At 46.0% G+C, this 24,335-nt stretch overlaps 3 protein-coding genes across 3 annotated transcripts; all 3 read left to right on the top strand.

Annotated features, from left to right (window-relative positions):
• Positions 1 to 10,234: 10,234 nt before the first annotated feature.
• Positions 10,235 to 12,346, top strand: LOC124672510 (pentatricopeptide repeat-containing protein At2g03880, mitochondrial-like). The gene is given in 2 exon segments (XM_047208730.1): positions 10,235 to 10,675; positions 10,677 to 12,346. Coding segments are annotated over 2 exon segments (1,917 nt in total). The 3' UTR covers positions 12,153 to 12,346.
• Positions 12,347 to 12,456: 110 nt separating this feature from the next.
• On the top strand, positions 12,457 to 14,385 carry LOC124669633. The gene is made up of 2 exons (XM_047206212.1): positions 12,457 to 12,737; positions 14,143 to 14,385. Exons 1-2 carry the CDS (start codon positions 12,579 to 12,581, stop codon positions 14,383 to 14,385), a joined length of 402 nt encoding a protein of 133 aa, XP_047062168.1. The 5' UTR covers positions 12,457 to 12,578.
• Positions 14,386 to 15,062: 677 nt separating this feature from the next.
• LOC124679134 lies at positions 15,063 to 19,719 on the top strand. The gene is made up of 3 exons (XM_047214949.1): positions 15,063 to 15,419; positions 18,472 to 18,646; positions 19,671 to 19,719. The coding sequence occupies exons 1-2, from the start codon at positions 15,240 to 15,242 to the stop codon at positions 18,643 to 18,645; spliced, it is 354 nt and encodes a 117-aa protein (XP_047070905.1). The 5' UTR covers positions 15,063 to 15,239; the 3' UTR covers position 18,646; positions 19,671 to 19,719.
• Positions 19,720 to 24,335: the final 4,616 nt, after the last annotated feature.

Genomic DNA, 24,335 nt, shown 5'->3' with positions numbered 1-24,335 from the left:
TTCACTACCGCTACTTGTAAGAGTACATTGCCCCTATGTGTGGTTTTGGTAATTAATGACAACCCCTATGGACTAATGTTTTCATTGAGTTTATATGAAGGAATATTCCATAGGTACTACTTGTACTCCATGTGTTGGATTCAAGTATGGATGCCATGAAGATAAAGGTATATCTTGTGTATTGACATCAAGATCATCGGTATGAAGATACATATGTGATATGATCAAGAAGAAGAAATGAAGATGGAGTTCTTATGTGGAACTCAATATTAGCCATGCTCTATCTTATGTGAGTATGAGAAGATACAAGGATTGAGTTGGGCAAGTTCAAGATGAGCATCTCAAGTGGATCACATGCTTGAAGCTTGCCGTCCATTTGGTGATAATGGACATGTGAAGATGTGCATCAATGGAGCTTTCCCATCATAGTGTATGGGGGAGCATTTGTGAGTCTTCACGAAGCAACATTGATCAAGTGTGGCATTCCGGCTTGTATGGAGCTTGAAGAGCTATCATCAAGATCAAGCGGGATGCGCAAGGCAAAGGTATGGCTTTGCTAGGTTTTCCTTTACCGGTCTCAAGGTGGATGTTGGGAGACCGGATTATAGGATAGATAGCCGCACTATTAAGAGGGGCTTTCGGTTAAGTAACTTGATCACATCGTCTTAGGGAGCTCAATCCTTTGCATACTTTGCATATCCTTATTGCTTCTTGGTGTTTCTGTGTGAGGTTCTTGAGCTTGTTGCTAGCTTTACAACAAGCCCAAGTTCATCGAAAATGGAATCCGCATGCATCTTCTATTGCGTTTTCGAGTTTGGACGTCTTCACCGTTTCTTGACGGTGGGAGACTCCCTCTCTAAAATCATCTAAAATTTTCTGTGAGGAGTCTCCATATTTCCAGTTTTTGTTGGGGTTCTATTCGTCGTTATCTTTCCAACAAAATTGGTTTCATGTTAATCGGAGTTCGGGAGCAATAGTTATTAAAGAAAAGGTAAAAGAGAAAAAGAAAAAGAAAAGAAAAAAGGGGGAGGCGGCCGGTTGCCGCCCGGCCTGCCGGACCGCATGCCGGCCCACCCGGTCGACCGGGCGGCCACCGGCCCACCAGCCGGGCAGCCCAGCTTGCCCTCCGGTCCGACCGGACATTTAACCGGGCCGCCACCCCGTCCGGCCCACGCTCCCGTCGCGCCCCCGCGCGGCCTGCGCTCCGCGCCGCTCGGCGCCGCCGGGCCGCCGTGGCCCACGCGGCCGTGCTCCTCCCCCGCGCGGCCCGTGGCATTTTCGCCGCCCAGGGCACTTCTGTCCCGCCCGGTAGGTGGGCCGGTCCGACCGGACAGGCCACCGGCCTCTCCGGCCAAGGCTCCGGTTCGACCGGCCTGCTGGCCGGCCTGGGCACTTTTTTAGCCGTTTTTATGCGAATTTCACCCGGTTTTCTCCCAAACGGTTATTTTTCTCTCTAGACTATAAATAGCCCTTCTTCCACCTTGAGCAACTAGTTCTTCCTATTCTCTCACCTCCATTGTTGCTATTTGAAGAACTTGCTCTCCCTTGCTTCCTCCAACCATTCTTGCTCATATTTGAGGATTTGAGAGAGGAGATCTAGATCTACACTTCCACCAAACCATTTCTTCTCTAAGTGAGGGAATCTCTTGGGATCTAGATCTTGGAGTCTTTGGTTGACTTTCCCCTTGTTCTTCCTCTCCAATCTCATCCTAGCATTCGTTGCTTTGGTGGGATTTGAGTGTGAAGGACTTGAACACCTCCGGTGTTCTTGCTTTGCATCATTGCATAGTGTTGAGCTCTCCACCACGATTTGTTCGAGTGAGAGACCGTGAGCTTGTTACTCTTGGAGGGTGACCTCCTAGTTGGCTTGGTGATTGGTGCTCCGGTGATCTCTTCAAGAAGATTGTGAAGAGGCCCGGGCTTCTCCTTCGTGGAGCTTGTGAAGTGGTTGTGGAGCTTGCCATCTCCGGAGCGGAGGAAAAGCTAACCATAAGGAAAGGGCCATTATCCTTCGTGGGTGTGGTTCGGAGAATAGGGTGAGCCTTCGTGGCGCGGGGAATCCTTCGTGGGACCTCCACTCCTCCAAACGTGACGTACCTTGTTGCAAAGCAAGGGAACACGGGAATACATCCTCGTCTCCGCGTGCCTCGGTTATTTCTATACCCAAGCTCTCTTTCCTTGTGATAGCCATCGTGCTTGAAGTACATATATCTTGCTATCACTTGTGCTACATATATCTTGTGCCTATCTTGCTTAGCTCTAGTTGCTATTGTTACACTTAGTTGAGCTTAGCATATTTAGGGTTTGTGCTTGTAAACTAAACGATAGTTTAATTCCGCATTCATACAAGACAAATCCGCAAGAGTTTGTAATTGCCTATTCCCCCCCCCCTTTAGGCGACATCTCGATCTTTCAATTGGTATCGAGCAAGGTCTCTCCTTGTTTTAGGCCTCACCGCCTTGAGAGTAAAGATGTCGGCTAGTAATTTAGTGCATAATGACACAATTATCTTTGTTGGCACAAATTATCATTTGTGGCGAAATTGCTTGCTTTGTAAACTTCGGACCTTGTGTCCAAACATTGAGCAATTTCTAGATGTAGGTTTTTCTCCTCCGATGGATCCTCAAAATCTATCTTTAGAGGATGAGAAAAACTTACATCTTGAAGCTCAAATATCTAATGAGCTTTTATTCTCCTTGAGACCCGATTTTCGTAGGTTCTTGATATATATAAAGCGAAAGTCGTCTCATGAGATGTGGATCAAGCTTAAGGAAATGTTTGGTGGATCCACTTCTCATTTGGTCGGTGGTGACTCCGAGGAGCTCTCTTCTTCTTCACATCATGAAGAGCTCCAAGTTGCTTCCACCTCCGCCGTGATGAGTCATCATCTTGTTCCACTTCACCAACGTGTTGCAAGACACAAGGTAATGATATGGTGAGTGGTGAGGGAAATTGCAATGTTGATATTGTGCTCAATAGTGATGACTCTTCATATCTATCTCATTGCAATGTTTCCTCTTTGGACTTAAACACATCTTGCATTGAAAATAATCTACATGCTTGTGTTGATAGTCCTTGCATATCACGTGTAAATTGCTTACATAGATCTCATGAGGATATGCTTGCCTTGTCTTGCTCCCATAATCAAAATGTTTCTATTTCCTCTAGTTGCTTGTTGACTAACATTGTAGAGGAAACCGAACACTCTATGGATCAAGACATGATTTCAAATGAGGATTCAAGAATATCTTCATCTTCATCCTCCGGTATGCACATGTGCCTTATGGCAAATGGACCAAAGGTATCTCCTACTTTGACTCCTAACACATCCTCTAATGATGAGAGTGATGATGATGATAATGATGAAGAACATAATATCTTGGTGCATGATATGGCAATGGTATATGCTTCTCTTCGTGGTAATAAAGAAGCTCGTGCTTATCTCGAACACTCTATGGATACCTTGAATAAATATAGGGAAACCATAGTGGAGTTGGAGTCCCATGTTGAAAATGGGGAAATGAGATTCACTCTCCTCAAGCATGAGCTAAAAGATGAGAAGCATGCTAATTTCATGCTTACACAAAAAATTGAATCCTATATGCATGAAAATGAGAAAACTATTGTTGATGCTTGTGCTACTAACTCTAATTCTTGTGAAGCATCGACCTTAAAGGAAAATGTTGAGCTAAGGGCTCAACTTGAGTTGCTAACTAGCAATTATAGGGAATTCGAAGAAAGTCATAAAAAGCTCTCAAGCTCTCATGATGATCTTCTAATTTCCTATGATGGGCTAAAGTTAGCTCATGAGGCAAGTATCACTAAGGTAACATCTTGTGAGCCTCATATGGATGTTAGCACAATCTCTACTACAAATGTTATATTGCCATGTGCTAGTCCTTGTAATCCATCTAGTCAAACTAGTGATACACCTTGTGTTGGATTACTCACTTTGCCTTGTTGCTCCAACAATGAAGCTTCTACTTCCTCTAGTACTTGTATTTCTACTAACCATGTAGAGGAAATAAAAGAGCTCGAGGCCCAAGTCCTTTCTTTGAAGAAAGACTTAGAAAAGCGTCATGAAGGGAAATCCGCACTTGACAAGATGCTAAGTGTGCAACAATCTCCCAATGACAAGAGTGGACTTGGATTCAACTCCAATAACAAGAACAAGTCCAAGAGCAAGAGCAACAAGAAGAAGGGCCAAGATAAAGTCGATGATCCGGCCAAGTTGGTTTGCTTCAAGTGCAAGGTTGAAGGGCATCATGTTAGATCATGCCCATTGAAGAAGAAGAAGATGCACTTGAGTGAGAAACAACAAGGGAAACGGCCACAAGGTCAAGGTCAAGCTCATGCTCGACCTCAAGTTGAAGATAGGCTACTTCCCAAGAAGAATCAAGATATGGTTCCCCAAGAGAAGAAATCAATAAAGAAGAAAAAGGGGAACACATGCCGCAAGTGTTTGTAATTGCCTATTCACCCCCCCCCCTCTAGGCGACATCTCGATCTTTCACTACTGCTATAAAACTGTTACTACTGATAAACTCTTGTGAGCAAGTCTGTTTCCAGGTGCAGCTGAATTGACAACTCCGCTGTTAAGGCTTTCAAGTATTCTTTGTCTCCCCTTGTGTCGAATCAATAAATTGGGTTTTACTTCCCTCGAAGACTGTTGCGATCCCCTATACTTGTGGGTCATCAGCAACACCTTCAGAATTCACACCTTTCTCCTAGTGGTTGATTAAATCTTGATTTCTAACTGAGGAAAAACTTGCTATTTTGCTCATCATACCTTCCTCTTGGGGTTCCCCACCGTTGTGCAATCCGCGGTCATCACTTGCCAAGTACCACCGCAAGCCGTAGTGGTGCCCTTGAGGGGTGATTTATGGGATGCATGCACGGAGGTGATGACCTTGATGATGATGTAAATGATGTACATTTTGGAAGTAGCTAGGGTTGAAAGACATTTGATGGCTCCCTTTTGTAACTATGAGAGGTGGTATATACTAACCCCTCAGGTGATGGTGAACTTGCGGTGTTAGGATGGCACCCACTTTTGTTGTGGTGGTAGGATGACACCATAGTAGTATATGATGAACTTGTGATCCACTTTTGGCATGATAATGCATGCCCCTGTTAGTTTATCATTTTCTCGTCAACACTTGTGTAGTTCTATTGCTCGTTATAATTTTGTTCATGGTTGTGATCGATTACCTGTTCTTCTTATGCCGTGCGAATGGTATGTGGTGTTCCGCGGACGGGTTCGAGGAATCTACAGCTCATGAAGGATTTGTCAAGACCAAGTCAGTGGCTACTCCAACAACAGCTACAGAGGATATGAAACATTGGAGGAGGCACAACAAGAGTACCTCAGCTTCCTGGAAGATAAGTTCATGGCAGATCAGGCTATCGATCAGCCAGTGCCATTAGCACATCTAACGCCGGAGGAACTGCATGCTCTAGAAGGAGCACCACCGGAGGTACGTCAGAGTCGGGCCAAAGTTACATCATCGTATTCCTCATCGTCGTGATCATGAGGATCTTGTTCTTGAAAATGATGTGTGATATGTGCAATCAAACAGCTGATTTGTGTTTTCGTGTGTGCAAGTTGGGATGGAAGCAGACAACCAAACCTCGGCCCAGGCAACCAAACAACGGGCCAAAACTGGCCCGTGGCCCGTCTAAAACGCGAGGGGGCTTCTTCTCCCTTGCGCAGTGGTGCAAGAATCCAGCCCAGGCAACCAAACGCGCCCCTACTTGCTGACGCACACACGGTTGGTACCTACTCTGGTTTGGTGGTATTCGACTTCTCCAACAGGGGTCGCAAATTGGATGCTGAAAGTGGTCGCGCGCGTCCATTTGCGTCGACCAAAATGGTCATATTCGACCGTGCGTGTGTTTGCGTCGGGGGTGCCTCCAGCGGCACGACGCAATTTTTTAGGGTTTTGCATTCTTTCAACATAAAACATAATTTATATAGTGGATAAAGGAAAATAAAAAACTAATGCTAAAAGGCGCATGTACCGCCTGCTACCCTAGCTCTACTCCTCCTCCTCGTCGTCGTCGAGCACGACAAATTACGGTAACATATGCCGGTGCCACCTGCGGTGGAGGTGAAGGTGGAGCTGCCCACGGGTTGAACGACGAAGGCGGAGGCGGCGCGGGTGCGGAGCCGAGTTCTACAACGCCCGTTATAGGGCCTCTTCCTCCATGAGGCATACCCAGCATGATGTCGGTGGCGTACCTGGGCACGGCGGCTGCACCGGTCGGTCCACCTCCGACACGAGGACGCCGAGCCTCTCGATCTCCTCGTCCGTCATCGTCACCAGCATGTTGAACTTTCGGCCCTCCGCCATGGCTGCCTGCTAGTAGTGGAAGACGCAGGCGATGAAGTCGTCTGAGTTGTCATTGGGCTCCTCGTGGTGGTAGGCCAACACGTCATCGTCATTGTCCTGAGGAGGCGACGGCTACCATGTTCAGCAAGAAGGCGGGCGCGCATGCGCTGGATGTTGGTCGAACCGGTATTCTCGGTCGCCGAGGAAACCTGCCTTCCTCCTCGATCTCGCACCAGGTGTGCCATAGATCGGAGTCCACGACGAAGGCGGGATCGTTGCGGAGGCCCAACGACAGGTACCGTAGCTTGCCAGGCCTGGTGCGCGTGCAGAAGACAAGGTGACGCCATTGATGTCAAAAGCTGCGTCGCAGACGCGGAAGCGAAAACCGCGGAATCAACGGACACAGAAGCATTTTGTGTCGCGTTTGCGTCTCCATAAACATCCCGATCACTCTACATCGAGCCGCTGGATGCGTACACATTTTTCAACTGCACGGTGGCTCCACATTTATTTGGGACACCCCATTGAAGATGCCCTAACTAGTTAATCATGGATAGCATGTCCGACAAGCACCATCGTGTGTCGGTAGGTGTTGTACGGTTCTTTTTGGCTTTTGAAAATCTTTACTATTAAATTGCAATAGGTGGTTGCCTGGTGTCACAAACAGGCCAAACAATTTTTTTCCTAGGCCCAACATCTCCTCGGGGATTTGCATCGAGAAGCCCAAGTTGTAATAAGTGAAAAAAACTGCGTCTTGATTTACCTGTGTCCTATCCCTCACGGTAAGATATACAACAAATATATCTCTCCGAATCAGAAAAAAAAGGATTCAATGCAAACCCTCTTTCATGGGGTGCTTCTCGATTGATCCCCACGCCGCCGCCGCATTAGGTGGTTGCCTGGTGTCACAAACAGGCCAAACAATTTTTTTCCTAGGCCCAACATCTCCTCGGGGATTTGCATCGAGAAGCCCAAGTTGTAATAAGTGAAAAAACTGCGTCTTGATTTACCTGTGTCCTATCCCTCACGGTAAGATATACAACAAATATATCTCTCCGAATCAGAAAAAAAGGATTCAATGCAAACCCTCTTTCATGGGGTGCTTCTCGATTGATCCCCACGCCACCGTCGCATCGCGACCAGTATCAGACCAGCAGCACCGTGTCTTCTAAGTCATCGGAGTGCTGCTCCGCGGTGCATGACAGGAGGAGCTGTGGTATTGTCGTGCATGGATTTCAGAAGCTGCCTGGCTAGCCTCAAGAAATCCCAAGCCGGCGGCGAAGAAATCCAATGCCTCGATGGACACCGACCGCAGCAGCAATGACATGTACTTACGCAGATCTGATGTTCTACGTGCACTATGACGGACGCCGGCTACCCATCTATGTATGTCAATACGGGTCAAGCAGGTATGTCTATGGACAAAAGCAGGGATCCAAGGGACCGAGCAAAAAATTGGACATATACATACAAGTAGCTCTCCGGCCGGGCACACGCGAACGAACCGCGTCGATCGATCGGCACATCGACGACAACGAGGACAGCTCCCCCGGCAGCGGATCGATCGGCACATGCCACCTGAATAGATGAGCTTTTACCTTGGCGGCTGCATTGGAGTACGCTCCGTCTCCATATGAGGACCACGACCAACCATGTTAGTGTTAGCCTCCAGCCAATTGTACTTCCACGGAGACTGATGCATGATGATGGGAAGGATATTCGAGATAAACTGGTAAGATTTCTGCTTCTGACAAGGACCTTATGGAAACTTGGAGAGCACAACTGTAGAATTCAAAAGAATCCCCTTTTCCTTGACTATCGAGTTACTGTATGTATTTCTTCTTAATTCATTGAACTGTCCTATGCATTTTAGTGAAGATATTTTTTACTCAAAAAGGTTTCATGGTGGTATAGTCAGTCCGGCATGATGCACGGTAGAAGATCGGTGGTAGCTGAAGACTTAACAGGATGGTAGAGCTCTGGTCTCTTAAACCTGCATGTTTGCATTGCGGTGCAAAAAGTGCTAGGATTTATTAGTTTCCGTCAAAATTGATACACGGCCATATTTGGCTGCCCTATTTGCCTGGTGAATTGGAAATATAATAAGGTTGCTTTATTTTTGCAGGGATGAATATGTATCACAAACAGGCCAAACAAATAATATTTTTTCAGCTTTCCCTAAGCTCACATATTGTTCTAGAGCCACGACGGTGACGTAGATCCTCTCCCGTTAGGGCGCCGGTGGTGCCATGACGAAAGGCACCGTCGCGACTTGCCGGCCGCTACCGGCCACGTGGTCGTTTATGATAGGTTGACCTCGCGCTTCGGGGCCATGGCGGCGCGGAAGCTCAAGCGAGAGTGGACTGGGAGTGGGGACTGGATAGAGACAGTTCACCTCTGAGTCCACATTTAATAGAACTCGCGGACACCGACGGGTGGGCCAGGATGCGAGCAGGCGGACGCGGGAGGACGCAGCGTACCATTCGCGGCCACGCAAACCTGTCCCATATTTGTGTTGGGTTTACGTCGTCCCGGACATCGTGGCCATGGGATGCGTCGTGGCGTTGGGCCACGATTTTGTCCGGCGCGACCCATCCGGACGCGCGGGCACGAATGGATCGCCGCGTTGGAGATAGCCTTATAGAACGACTGACCCACGTGATCGTTAGAGGTTGACTGCATCGTCAAGATTTCATGCCCGATGGAGGATAAAAGAAACACAACAAACTGTCTCGACCAATCTTTGAAGAATTTGTGTTTGTATAAAAAAAAGACATACTGCTGACTTGGTGCGCGTTGCACGACATGCATGTTGCCAAGTCTTCTCGCTCGATCTGATGAACGCCCGGTCGCTTCTCCCTTGATTTCACGCCTGACCTGGTTTGAATCAACTTTGGGTAATCTCTCCATGTCTACTCTTCAGTCTTTGTCGTGCATTTTTGTCTGAATATAAGCAACCAATTTCTCAGAAATATTTTCAGTCCTCTGAATCTGCTGGCAAAGCGTGACGCCTCCAATGTCTTGGTTCTTATTAATAATTTGTAAAATGTCATGTGATCTAAGGAAACTATTATATATAAAATAAAAAAGGTACTACCCCAAGTATATATGTTCACATATTAAATAGTTTAGAACATGGTCCTTTACAAGTTTTTTTCCCAAAGGATGTTCATTCATAAATTAGGGTGATTTAACAATGCTTGATGGTGATGATAATTCAAAGAGGCCCATGACATTGGTAGGATGAGTCAAAAAATGAGTTTGTACACATCTGAGCCAACCAACATAATTAGCTCCACACTTATGTGGTTGAATGATAGACGATCACATGAATACACCATTGACAGTCACCTTTTGAACGGGAAGTACCATCACAGTAGGTGTTTCTCTAGATCTTAGGGATAACTGAAACAATATGTTCATTGTACTTTTTTATCCATCCTATATTTCTATAGGCCCGTAGCAACGCACGGGTATTTAACTAGTTACTTGTTTGATGTGTTGAGTTGTCAAATATCCGTAACACCCTGTGATTTATATTGCCATCAAGTCTCCTAAAATCATTTAAAGCATTATAGAGAACCAATCTTTGCCATTTTCATCAGCGGCCTATAGCAGATCCTGATTCTAAGAGATGAGCAAGTAGACATACGACCTACTTTTTCCACCATGATTCGCACCGAACTTTTAGCATCGAATTTTGTCGTTTTTACACACATCACACAATAAATTGATTTTTCATGAATTTTTTTTGTGAGCAAGTAGTACATAAAGATGTACGTGCGAAATTTTTATTTAAATTTTAAATATTTTAAATTTATCTAAAATACATTCCAAAATGAAGGGAGTATATGCTCCCACCACCCAGTTTTCTCCGGCGGAAAGAAAACATTTTGAGACCAATGAGATCACTGCTCAAACGGCTGTCGTGTCTCGCCGGGCCTTGTCGCCGTCGAGGTCGCCGCTGCCTCCACTCCAGCCCTCACCCTCTCCTCCCCACCTTCTCCCGCCTCTGCGACGATGGCACCCTCCCCGCCGCGATCGCGCTGCTCCCGGACCTCGCCGCGGCCGGCGTCCGCGCGGACCCCATCTCCCTCTGCCGCCTCATCAAGCTCTGCGTCCGCCACGGCACGGCCAGCGATGGCCGCCTCATCCACGGCCATGTATCCAGCGCCGCCAACACTGGAGGAGGAGCGCCCCACACCAGCCTCTTCGTCTCCAACTCCCTCGTCTCCATGTACGCCAAGTTCGGCCTGCTCGACGACGCGCTCGACCTGTTCGGCACAATGCCCGAGAGGAACGTCGTCTCGTGGACAACTGTCATTTCAGCGCTGGCCAGTGCCGGCGGGGAGGAAGCAGGAGGCGCTGAGTTTTCTCGTGGACATGCAGAGGGACGGAGTGGCTCCCAACAGCTACACCTACTCGAGCGTCCTCGGGGCCTGCGGCACGCCCTTGGTGCTGGCCGCCGTGCACGCGAGCATTCTCAAGGTCGGGCTGGACTCGGACGTGTTCGTGCGGAGCTCCCTCATCGACGCCTACATGAAGCTCGGGGATTTACACAGCGGCCGCAGTGTCTTTGACGAGATGGTGACCCGTGATTTGGTCGTGTGGAACTCGATCATCGCGGGGTTCGCGCAGAGCGGCGACGGCGTCGGGGCGGTAGAGCTGTTCACGAGGATGAAGGGGTCCGGATTCTCGGCCAACCAAGGCACCCTCACCAGCGTCCTCCGCGCGTGCACCGGTATGGTCATGCTCGAGGTGGGAATGCAGGTCCACGCTCACGTGCTCAAGTACGACAGGGACTTGATCCTGCACAATGCGCTTCTCGACATGTACTGCAAGTGCGGGAGCCTGCAGGATGCGGACGCCTTGTTCAGAAGAATGCCTGCTAGGGATGTGATCTCATGGAGCACCATGGTCTCCGGTTTGGCGCAGAACGGGAGAAGCACCGAGGCGCTGAAAGTTTTCGACCTCATGCGGTCCGAAGGGCCTGCGCCGAACCGCATAACCATGGTTGGAGTTCTGTTTGCGTGCAGCCATGCCGGTTTGGTGGAAGATGGTTGGCACTACTTTAGGTCGATGGAGAAGCTCTTTGGCATTCAGCCTGAGAGGGAACACTTCAACTGTATGGTTGATCTCCTTGGCCGGGCAGCGAAGCTTGACGAAGCGGTGAAGTTTATCAGCGAGATGAACTTCGAGCCGGACTTGGTCATATGGAGGACCCTTCTTGGGGCGTGCAGGATGCACAAAAACGGCAACCTTGCAGCATATGCAGCGAGAGAGATCCTTAAACTTGAGCCTGAAGACCAGGGTGCACGCATATTGTTGTCAAATACATATGCTGACTTGCGACAATGGACAGATGCCGAGAAGTCATGGAAGGCGATGAGAAACCAAGGGGCCAAAAAGGAGCCAGGGCGAAGCTGGATCGAGCTGGGGAAACAGGTCCATGTGTTCATTGCTGGTGAATTTTCACACCCATGCTCAGCTGGTATAGTTCAGGAACTGAACCGGCTAGTAAGGCGGGTCACGGACCTCGGGTACGTCCCACAGACAGAGTTTGTGCTGCAGGATCTTGAGAGTGAGCAGAAGGAAGATCTGCTGAAATATCACAGCGAGAAATTAGCCGTCGCATTTGGGACAATGAACTCAATGGAAGGGAAGCCTGTAAGGATCATGAAGAACCTCAGGATCTGTGGTGACTGTCACTCATTCGTGAAGCTCGTCTCCAAGAGTGAAGGCAAGGTGATCATCATCAGGGACCCTGTTCGGTTCCACCATTTCCAGGATGGAGTTTGCTCCTGTGGCGACTACTGGTAGAGTGGCAAGGCTCATGTGGCGACCAATGGCTTGATAACACAACACAAGTTGGCGCGGAATTTTCGTTGCTAGTCAGACGCTTAACCACATTTAAACCAGTATCTTCTGAATGGAGAGTAAGAGCAGTACTGTAGTAGTCAAACAAACAAGAAAAAGAAAAGAAGAAAAGGAAAGAAAAAGAAAAGGACAAAGAGAAAGAGAAAGGTAAGTGATCAAATTGCTCCATAAACAGGCCCACTGGGCCGTTCCCCCTTTTCCTTGCTACGCCGCCTGATCCACGCAAAGCCAAAACAGAACAAGACCGAGCAAGAAACGCGCCCTGGTGAATTCCGGTGTCCTCTTCTTGCATGCCCTAGAAACAAATGATCCATGGTGGCCGTCGGTAACTGCTGCTGATGGTAAGGAGCGCGAGGAGGAGTGGTGGTTATGGTCGTGAGGCGCAGGAAGATGTCGGTGCGGATAAAGGCGCTGGACGCGGACATCCAGGACCCCGTCATGACGGAGCGTGAGATGCAGAGCTACATAGAGGAGCGCGAGGTCGCCGGATGGGAGGCCGCGTGGAAGACCGAGCTCTCCCGCCGCAAGGTGAGGAATCCCAAATGCAATCCACGTTCCATCTTCCCCTATCACCATGGTTAGCATTTTGCATTATCTGTTCAGTGATCAACAATGGGGTAAATATGGGATGCTGTCACAGCTAGATCTGATTGTGTGTATTCTCACAAATTCTTACTGGAAATGTGAATGTTTCTTGAGGAACAAAGTTGGCCTCTTGCAGTTCTGTAGAATATAGTTAAAACATTCAGGTGACTGAGAGGTGAAGTTAAGATGTAAGAAAATGTCTCACAAGTAGGCTCAACAAAGAACAATTTCTGAGAAGCATTGATCATCAACTGCTCTAAATTGACTAGAGCAGAGTATATCAGACTAATGCCCTTGAGTTGTGGACTAGAGTAGTGGTCTTTCTTTTTCTACTATGTAATTCCTTGTTGCCTTGTACTATCGTCTAACAATATTACCAGTTGACAAATCCTTGTGATTTTGCATTCAAATATGCTACATGGTCCAGAATTATACACCCGATTGGTTAATGTGAGGTAGTTGAGCCTTGGTGAAATTTTTCCAAGGAAAGAAATGAAATTATCGTCAGAAGACAAATAAACTAGATACAGTCCTGGTTTTGGCAATACTGGGTATCCTATATTCTGAGATGACACAACGCAAGTAAATGACATTATAATGTACGAACACCTGCTATATGTGCTGGGAGTGTAGGACTGGTAGACGTGACATTGATAGGTCTGGTGGAGGAGGTGAGAAAGTGGGGATGATCATCCATACCCTGCTAGGCTACACTGATCCCGTTTTGGGCACATAATTTCATAGACTCATACAACCTACCAGTTGCCAGGCTTTCTTTGTAATCTAACCTAGTTAGTCATTTAGCTAAAAACCTTGGTTAGACAGTCTTATGACATAATTGTGCTATCCATTTTTGTAATCTTGATGCTTTTGTTTTTACTGTTCCTTTCGGGCCAGGTAACCGGTAAATGTCAAAGTAATATGCACATCTTCCTAAGTTGCCTACTAAGAAAAATATGATATCAAGATCTTGCTTGGCTTGTTGCTGTTTTTCCTATTAATTGTATGGTTTGTTCAGTCAAATTTGTCAGCTTGTATAACCGTAATAAGCGCCCAGTTGCTTTATGGGCACAACAGACTACAGAGGGTTATATTCAGAGAAGCAAAAAACTAAATCATAACCGGAGCTGATGAAAACTGAAACCTGGTGGAAAGCCTTCAAACGAAGAAATTATCAAATCAGTATGGTAGTCTCCAGTTAGAGCCGAAACCATGTAGGGTTGTAATCAGAACATTTTCTGTATCAAATTATGTGGAGGAAGTCATAGGTGAGTTCAAGGACCTTTGTGTAGCTCATCATACTTTTGCGACATCTAACACATGATGTTGTACTTGGCCTTTCTTGCAGGCTGAGATTGCACGGCAAGAGGCAAGGCTGAAAGTAGACAGGGAGAACCTAGAGAAAGAGAAAAGCCTCCTGATGGGAACTGCTTCAAATCAGGACAACCAAGATGGTGCACTTGAGAACCCAAGGATCGCCTCCATTATTAAGCAGCTCGGCAGGCCCTCATGCCGCTGCCCGCTGGCTCCCAACAATAAACCAGAGATCTCAGTGGGCACCGCTATCACAACCAGCACCACACGGAGATGAGGGGCTGATCCGTACCGAGTCCTCCGGACCAGGCTTCGTGCCGCCCTTGCGGCCACATCGATCGCCAAGGTCGCCGAAGAAGTCCGGGGCCGCCACCCCGGCGTCTATCTCCGTCGGACGAGCCACACTGTCTAGGGCCGCTGTGAAGCTCCGGCCAGAGCTCCCACCACGCGAGGAGGAGGCGGCCCCTGCCGGCGCCAGTCGAGCTAGAAGATGGGAGCCCGCCACCGCCATCCGCCAAGAGGGGCTTTGCCCGCCGGCTTCCTCAGGCGGTGGCGGGGAGATGCGGGGGAGGAGGTGTGGGGTGGCAGCGGCTAGGGTTTCGCCTGAGCCGCCCCGGGGAGTGACGCGAGGGTCCTTTTTCCTCTGCAGACATATCACTGGTAGTTGTAAGCACAACTGAAGAATCAATTGCTCGTGCGGTTACTGCTGGTAGTTGCAAGGCTCATGTGGCGACCAGTGGCTTGATGGCATAAGTTGGAGCGGCATTTTGGTTGCAAGTTAGATTCTTAACCATATGTAAACTACAGTAGTATCTTCTGAATGAAGACTAAGAGCAGTGCTGTAGTAGTCAAAAGAACAACAAAAGAGGAAAGAAAAAGGAAAAAAAAGGATAAAGAGAAAGGCAAGTGAGCAAACCTCGCCTTAAACAGGCCCACTGGGCCGTCCTCCCTTTCCCTGCTCTTCGCCTCATCCACGCAAGCCGAAACCAAGAAAGAAACGCGCCCTGGAGAATTCCGGCGTCCTTTTCTCACATGCCCTAGAATCAAATGGTCCATGGAGGCCGCCGGCGACCGCTGCTGAAGTAAGAGCCGCGAGGAGGAGTGGTGTTTGGGGTCGTGAGCCGCAGCAAGATGTCGGTGCGGATAAAGGCGGTGGTTGACAGGTTCGTGAAGGAGCTCAAGGAGGCGCTGGACGCGGACATCCAGGACCGCGTCATGAAGGAGCGCGAGATGCAGAGCTACATCGAGGAGCGCGAGCGCGAGGTCGCCGAACGGGAGGCCGCGTGGAAGGCCGAGCTCTCCCGCCGCGAGGTGAGGAATCCCCAAATCCAATCCACGTTCCATCTTCCCCTGTCAGGCTGTCACCATGGTTAGCATTTTGCATTATCTGTTCCGTGATCAACGATGGGGTAAATACGGGATGCTGTCACAGCTGGGTTTGCGTTTCTTATGAAGTGTAGTCATGATCTGACTGTATGTATTCTCACAAATTCTTGCTGGACATGTGAATGTTTCTTGATAAGCAGATGTCAACATTAACGGTTTCTTGTGGCGCTGTTCACCCCCAAAAAGGAAAAGGAAATATGTTTCTTGTGATGCTGAACAAGGACATTGTACTGTGGGAGATTATTCCTTGCTTTACACCGTAGTATTAGCGAGAGCATCAGGGGAATAAAGTTGACCGCTTTCATTTCTTGATTTCTGTAGAGAATATAGTCAACCGTATGAAGGTGACTGACAGGTGAAGTTAAGAATGTAGAAATGCCTGACAAGCCGGTGTCTCAACAAAAGAAAAATGTCTGAAAAGCACTGATCCTCAAGTGGTTTTAAGGGACTAGAATAGAACATATCAGGCTAGTATCCTTGAATTATTGAAAACGGCATGTTGTGGTTTTTTCTTTTCAGCTGTGTGTACTATGTAGACCTTGTTGCTTCGTATTGTCTAACAATTACTAGGTGTCAATTTCTTATCATTTTGCTTGTAAACATGGTTTAAATTTTCTTTTAAAGCTGAAACTAAAGAGTCTACAATTATACATTGCTCAATTGATGTGTGGTAGTTGTCTAGTTGAATCTATGCAAGACTCCTCTAAGGAAATAGATGAATATATATAGCCTGAAGATAAATTCAGTAGGTATGGTCCTGGTTTTGGCAATACTCCATATCCTATATTCTGAGAAACATCTCCGTTGTGTACTGGGAGTGTGGGATTAGAGGAGGTTAGAGGAGGTGACAGGACAGGTTAGGTGGAGGGAAATGAGAAAATTGGCATGAATATCTGTAAGGCTACACCGATTCCATTTCGGGAACATAATCTCATAGTCATACACCCTAAAAGTTGGTCGGGTTTCTTTGTGAGCCTGAACGAGCGAATCATTTAACTAAAAATCTTGGCTAGACAGTAATTCACTCTTCTTTTTCATTCCTGATGCTTTTGTTTTGATTGTTCTTTTTTGCTGGCAGCCTGGTAACTGGTAAGTGCCAACTTAAGTTGTGCATCTTCCTAATTTGCTTGCTAAACATGGATACCCATTTATAGCTCGCTCAATTCATAGCCTCCACTCCATCCTACCCTGTCACGCTGGTCAGCATCTTCCATTCTCTTTTACATGATCAGGAACATGGGAAATTTGGGTTTGAGTTTCTTCATTATTGTATTTGCTATCTGATGGTTGATTTTAACTATTATTGCTGGAAATGTGTGTTTCTTGATCAGTTGATGTCAATGTCATTCAGCATCTTGTGATGCTGTTCTCCGCCATGAGACGGAAACACTTTCTTGTGGCGTTGGGGAAGTACATTGTACTGTAAGGGCTTATTTCTTGCTTAATACTGTAGTATTTATGAGGGCATGAGGAACAAAGTTGGCCTCTTGCTGTTCTGTAGAGAATGTAGTAAAAACATTCAGGTGACTGACAGGAGAAGTTAAGTTGTAAGGAAATGTCTCACAAGTAGGCTTCTCAACAAAGAACAATTCCGAGTAGCATTGATTGTCAACTGCTCTACATTGACTAGAGTAGAGCATATCAGGCTAATACACTTGAGTTCTTAAGCACAGGCTGTGGACTTGTGTTTTTTTTTCCTACTATGTAATACCATGTTGCTTTGTACTACCGTCTAACAATATTACCAGTTGTCAAATTCTTGTGATTCTGCATTTAAATATGCTACATGGTCTAGAATTATGCACCCGATTGGTTAATGTGTGGTAGTTGAGTCTTGGTGAGATTTTTCTGAGGAAAGAAATGAATTTATAGCCAGAAGACAAATTAACTAGATATACTCCTTGTTTTGGCAATACTGGGTATCATATATTCTGAGATGACACAACACAAGAAAATGACATTGTAACGTAGGAACACCTCCTATATGTGCTGGGAGTGTAGGACTGGTAGACGTGACATTGATAGGTTTGGTGGAGGAGGTGAGAAAGTGGGGATGATCGTGTGTACCCTGCTAGGCTATATTGATGCCGTTTTGAGCACATAATTTCATAGACTCATACAACCTACCAGTTGCCAGGCTTTCTTTGTAATCTAACCTAGTTAATCATTTAGCTAAAAACCTTAGTTAGACAATCTCATGACATAATTGTGTTATCATGTTCGTATTCCTGATGATTTTGTTTTTACTTTTCTTTTCGGGCCAGGTAACTGGCAAGTGCCAAAATAAGATGCACATCTTGGTGTTAACTCTTTCTTGTTTTGTAGCTGGGTTGTCGATGTGGTCTGGCTCTTAAAGCGTTAGAGGGGTTTGCTGCCGTGCAGTCTAGTCGCTTTTCCTTTTATTGTCTTAGTGCTTTCATCGTTTTAGCTGGTAACCCCAGGTTGTAATCGAACTCTGTCCTTTTTTTTTCAGCTTAATGAAAAGCAGGGCTGTATGCCTGTTTTCAAATTAAAAAATCTTCCTAAGTTGCTTACTAAGAAGAATATGATATCTAGATCTTACTTGTCTTGTTGCTGTTTCTCCTATTATTAGTATGGTTTGTTCAGTCAAATTTGTCAGCTTGTATAACCATATTAAGCTCCCAGTTGCTTTATGGGCACAATAGACAACAGAGGGTTATATTCAGAGAAGCAAAAAACTGAATCATAACCAGTGCTGATGAAAGCTGAAACCTCGTGAGACATCTTCAGACGAACAAAGTATCAAATCAATATGGTAGTCTCCAGTTAGAGCCAAAACTAAGTATGGTGTAATCTGAACATTCTCTGTATCAAATTATGTGGAGGATGTCACAGATGAGTTCAAGGGCCTTCTAGTTTCGAACATTGCCTATTGCCTTTTAACGACATTATTGTTTTGTAGCTCATCATGCTTTTGCGACATTAACACATGATGCTGTACTTGGCCTTTTTGCAGGCTGAAATTGCGCGACAGGAGGCAAGGCTGAAAGTGGAAAGGGAGAACCTGGAGAAAGAAAAGAGCGTCCTGATGGGAACTGCTTCAAATCAGGACAACCAAGATGGTGCACTCGAGATCACCGTGAGCGGCGAAAAGTATAGGTGCCTCCGCTTCTCCAAGGCGAAGAAGTGAGGTATGAGCTAGGGTGCTAACGAGGCAGCTATTCGTCGGTAGTGCACAATTAGCAGTTTAAAGCCTTACACCTCTTCCAAACTGGAGCAGCACAAGAAATCCCCGGGTGTCCCTTACCAAGTAGAGGAATCTCTTTTGATCTGTTTGTTAGGCACTAGTCAAAGTAGTCACTGCTGCCACCCCCTCCTGTTCCTGAATAATAATTGGGTGATTGAGCGCCACATGAGATGATGCCGGCCTGCCGATCGAGTGTCCCAGGCCTGCAGTAACATGAATGGCTTCCAATTAATCATCACAAGACAGGAGCCATGTTAGGATTGCCATCGTCGGTTCACTTCGGAAACCAACTTGGGATGTTCCTCTTATTTTTGTGATTCCATTAATTGAATATGAAACAGAGTACAAACCCCTTTTCTTCTTCAAGATTCAGTTCTCTCCTACAGTTATTATTATTTTGTAAGAAACCCTGATTGGCATCTGTCTCGTCTTTGTTTTTTAAAGGGTTCGCGTATAGTTTTCACGGGATCAGCATGGTTAGTGATAATCTGAGGCTCGAACTGGGACCTAGCCTTCCTCATAGTGGCCACTGGAGGCATACTGGTAGGTAGGTAGCTGCTCCTGATAACGACTGTTACCTGAAAAGCTAGAGCCCGTCCTCCTGCAGAAGTTGATGCAAGTGTCTGATGTGCCGACCTCAACCGTTCACCTCCCCTTAAAAATCCTCCCAAGATTGTAGTTACTACACCAAGCAATAATATTGTGAATACAGAGTGCAGTAGTAGTCAAGAGTCTTAAAAATGCAAATGTGGATGTTAATTTTTTATATGAATATGCCAGTAAAAAAGTGAATATTTTATGAAGTACTAATACATTTTTCGTTTGACTAACCCCAATAACCTGTTTATGATTATTTCAAGTGAAATAACCTATTTGTGTTCGACGGAGTCGTCTGCCACTTTATTGGTTGTCATATTTTTTTTAGAATGGACGCATGACCAAGTGACTGATCCATGTTCCTTCTGCAGCTATGGCAGAAGCGCTAGCTATATGCTCAATGGTTTATCCTTTGCTAATTCTATGGGATTTATCGTCACTCTAGCTGAATCTGATTCAATTGAAGTTATACGGCATTGCTCGGGAGAGAGGGCAGGATTTGGAATGAAGCCACTGCTATTTTCGCCTATATAGTGACACCAGCAGAAAATATTGGGAAGGTGGAGGTCAAACATTGCAGGAGAGATACGAATAAAGTTGCACATGAAATTGCTAGGGATTGCTTTTCTACACCTTTATCTTGTAATTAGCCCCCTAGTTTCTTACTTTAAACTCTCCTAAACTCTGTAACCATAATTTTAATTTGATTTCAATAAAGCCACGAAAGTTTTCCCTCAAAAAAAAAGTGACTGAGACCTCTGAGGTGGTGACCGAAAATGGATCAAGTGACTGTTAAGCTCTTTGCAGATCCATGCTGTCCTCTGCACAGCACAGCACATCCATCGGGATCTGCCTAGGCTGTACTGTGAACCAACAGCCTAGCTAGAGCTCCCTCACTCTCCATCTTATCTCATTTCCATCTCATCTTATCTGTGTTTTGAAGCGGCCATGCCATGTGCTGCACAACAGGAGATAAAAAGAAAAGAAAAGTGTAACCATGACCAGCTAGGCCCTGTGCTGTTCATCCTACTACACATCTTATCATCTCAGCAGTTAGTCGGCCCCACACACCAGTAGCAGGAGCACAGGCATGGGTTGGCATCAGATTTTATCATTCGTGGCAGCGCCAGGCCAGGCCGGCACGAGCATTTGTGCATGCAACCGCTTATCTGAATCATGAAAGACACGAAATATATAAATAGAGAAATGGTAATGGCACGAGAGCGTGTTCGAGGAGGCTTCCGTGCACGTGGCTCTGCTTGGTCGCCTTTCCCAATGCTGATTTCACCTGGACAGTATAGATAATTCGTTCGGTTCATCGTCCAGGGTGGAGTGAAGCAGGCATCATGTGACTCGGTTTGACTGCTACGTCAATTCCGGCAATTATTTTACGGTTGATCTGAAACTGCGGTTACAGTACATGGTAGTTTCAGAACAGAAGGAGCAGTTTTTTTCTTTTGCAGTAAGAGTAGCACCGTAGTATTACATTTCAGTAAACACGCCAACAACATTTCTAACGTTAGCTGCTTCCTCCGTTCTATGAACAGTACATCATAAATTTGTTTAAATTTGAATCAATATATGTCTAAATAATGTTTAGATACATCTAAATTTAGATATAAAAATTGGGACAGAAGAAGTACATAAAATACTCTGTCCATTCGGAATTAACTGGCGCGAGTACAAATGAGATTTTGCAAACAAAAACTCATTCAAACATTCAAAAGCCTTCAAATGCTTACGAACTCAAAATTCAAAATTCAAACTTAAATCTTCTCTCCTATGTTCGTTGTCGCCGCTCCCCTTGCCGTGGTGGGGCTATAACTATTGAGATAATAATAGGGTGCCTAGAATTATAATTTAGTTGTCACGCTATCAAATTTCAGTTGCAACTCACGATTAGCATGAATCACAAAGTAAATCTAATGGTCTAGGGACATATTTCTAGTTGTGAACTTACTTGCAACCCAATACAACTGAAAAAATCTCACTTGCAATCCAACCTGCAACTCAATTACACAAACTTTCTTTTGACCTGGGCTACGGTGGGCTTGCGCCAGCCTGGAAAATTATATTAAACCTCTCCAAACGGAGTGAAACAGGGGAACATTACAATAGTTTTAGAGGGCGAAGATAAAAGAAAGCCAGAGAATGTTCAGGGGGTTATAGTTGTTACACCAATAATTAAGAGCATAAGTAGATGAGGGAGTATTACAACGATAGGCCCCAAGCATGATATCCTCAATGCAGTGGCGGGAGACTAGGGGAAGGTCTTCCACAATTCCATTAAAGGCGAGAGCGTTCCTGAATATTAAACAACAAACACATTACATTGTCATTTACAATATTCTTATAAATATTACAATATATCAAATAAAAGAAAAAGGAATAAATACAAAAAAGGAAAATTACATGAATATATAACTAAAGCCCTATCTAAGGATCATCATCTTGACCATGATGAAGCCCCGGATGATCTGATCTTCTTCCAAACCTGCACAACAAGAAACACAAGTCACCACATTACACCAAGTGGCAAAGCTACTTGGCAGGTTAGTAAATATGGAAATTCAGGGGGATAAGCTTGCACAAGCCGAGCTGATCCACTCCACAGGGCACAAGTTTCAACCTGTGAAGCACACAGCTCACAAGGATGCTTGCATGAGCACAAACACACATCCACATTGGCTAGTCACCAAGACAAACAGTCTGGCTGTCGACCAAGGAGTAGAGCCCCAAGAAGTATAAAACCTTTTCAACCACAAACCCTAGATGCTCATCGACACAAGCATCAGAGGGTAAGAACAACAAGAACACCACAGTAGCTAAAACCATCCAGTATCTATTCCACCAAGAACATATAGCTGTTGATCAAGAAATGGAGTAGAAGCTCACAGTTGATCACAAGCCAGAGGAGGAGAAGGGCAAGTACAGCACCAACCTCACTTAAGCAGAAGCAAAACCTCTACATCAACAAATATCTAGGAGCTGGAGTGAGGTATACCACAAATTCATGAGCAAGCACTGGTTTTGCTCATAATACAAAGCATTTGCATAACACACACAAGCCATAGGGTAAGGCTACCATGTTTGTGTCATCATTTGGTACTAAACCATATGATGCTGGCAAAATAAGGAAGAGGCCAGTAGAAATCAATCCTAGGGGACACTGGTTAAGTCAAGTGAATCACCACTGGGTCAACCAAGAGAAATCCAGCAAGGATTTGATCCAAAGCTAGCCAACCCAAACTCACCTAGCAACCTATAGCTAGCTAAGCCATCAGATAGATAGACATTTCTATGTCTATTTCATTTCAACATCAAATATACTGGAATCAAATGAATGACCACCAGTATTATTGCACAGAAGCATACAAAAGGGGTAGGAGCAACCATCTCTAGCAAGCAATGCATTGCTAGGGTCACAACAGCTACCAAGCCACACACACAAGCCAACCAGATAAGAATATCATCACTCCTAGGAGTTCAAACACAAGTGAAGGTGCCAACAAGTGTTGGTTTCCATTCATAACACAGATGCACATGAATCACCACTGCATCAAGCAGTTCATACCTGTTTGTCAGAAATAGGAAGCAAAGCTTCACTGACAAGCACAAGCAACATAAATAGCCTACATAGATGCAACCAGGAGCATCAGAGAGACCACCAAGCCACATCCATGCTTATACAAGAAACAACAATCACCAACACTTGGTGTAGAGCTTCAGATATAAGCAAAAGCATCATATAAACAAGTGTATATGAATACAGTAAGAACATGATGATCACATGATCATCCAAGGCCAGAGATACAAGCAGTAGCAACTGCAAGTAACTGCAGAAGATAATACAACATATATATCACCTTTTATAATTGTATCCGGAAGCTGTTATCACCAGATTTTGGCCAAATCAGGAGGTGGGCCGCGATCAGGATGGGCTTGGAAGATTACACGTGGAAGATCTCTGAAGCGGCCTTGCACGGAGAAGTTGGGCTTGTTTGCCCGTGTATCTTTAATTATAGTAGATTGTATCTAGATTAAAAGTTAGAGTTTGTCTCGTACACGGTGGGATTATTCCCACGTTAGAAAGTCCGCTGGACTATAAATATGTACCTAGGGTTTATGGAATAAACAACAACCAACGTTCAACCACAAACAAATCTCGACGCATCGCCAACTCCTTCGTCTCGAGGGTTTCTACCGGTAAGCACCATGCTGCCTAGATCGCATCTTGCGATCTAGGCAGCACAAGCCTGCCCACGTTGTTCATGCGTTGCTCGTATCGAAGCCTTTTTGATGGCGAGCAACGTAGCTATCTTAGACATGTTAGGGTTAGCATTGTTCTTCATATTACATGCTTTCGTAGTGCAACCCTTGCATGTCTAGCCGCCCTTACACCTATCTTAGGTGTAGGGGCGGCACCCCGCTTGATCATAGTTTAGTAGATCTGATCCGTTACGATTGTTCCTTGTTCTACAAGGATTAGTTTAATATCCGCAATAGTTAGGCCTTACAAAGGGTTGGAGGATCCAGCGGCGTGTAGGGTGGCGTTTGCTAGCCCTAGAAAGGATGTTCCGGGGATCAACCTCGTGTTGGTTTTTAGGCCCTGTCTAGGATCGGCTTACGGTCACCGTGCGCGAGCGCGAGGCCCAATCGTGAGTAGGATGATCCGATTATGCGGTGAAAACCCTAAATCGTCGTAGATCTCATTAGCTTTACCTTGATCAAGCAGGACCACCATATATTCGGACACCTCGTCCGAATCATGGGTGGATCGGCTCTTTGAGCCGATTCACGAGATAACCTCGAGAGCCGATCGAGGCTCGTATTTAATGTTTACGTGTGTGCCCTGGCAGAAACTAAGCGAGGCATCATCCACACCTTCCCCGACCGGTATAGGTCGGTGGCACGCCCTTGCGGTTGGCATCGGCGCGTGCGACCAGGAGGCTTTGCGGGCCGTCGCTCTGAGGGACTGGGGCCGCCCGCAGCCCTAGTTGTTCCCGGCTCTACGGTGTTGCCCGTCTCTGCCCGCC

The sequence above is a fragment of the Lolium rigidum genome, chromosome 7, assembly GCF_022539505.1.
Source record: "Lolium rigidum isolate FL_2022 chromosome 7, APGP_CSIRO_Lrig_0.1, whole genome shotgun sequence".
NCBI lineage: Eukaryota > Viridiplantae > Streptophyta > Magnoliopsida > Poales > Poaceae > Lolium > Lolium rigidum.
Note: the sequence above shows the minus strand (reverse complement) of the source record. Positions and strands in the feature narration are given on the sequence as shown.

Bases quoted from the DNA above. Each gene is read 5' to 3' on its own strand.
- LOC124669633 (XM_047206212.1), top strand. From the start codon at position 12,579: ATGGTCGTGAGGCGCAGGAAGATGTCGGTGCGGATAAAGGCGCTGGAC. The intron at 12,738-14,142 runs GTGAGGAATCCC...CCTTTCTTGCAG, and splicing joins CCGAGCTCTCCCGCCGCAAG to GCTGAGATTGCACGGCAAGA.
- LOC124679134 (XM_047214949.1), top strand. From the start codon at position 15,240: ATGTCGGTGCGGATAAAGGCGGTGGTTGACAGGTTCGTGAAGGAGCTC. The intron at 15,420-18,471 runs GTGAGGAATCCC...GCCTTTTTGCAG, and splicing joins CCGAGCTCTCCCGCCGCGAG to GCTGAAATTGCGCGACAGGA.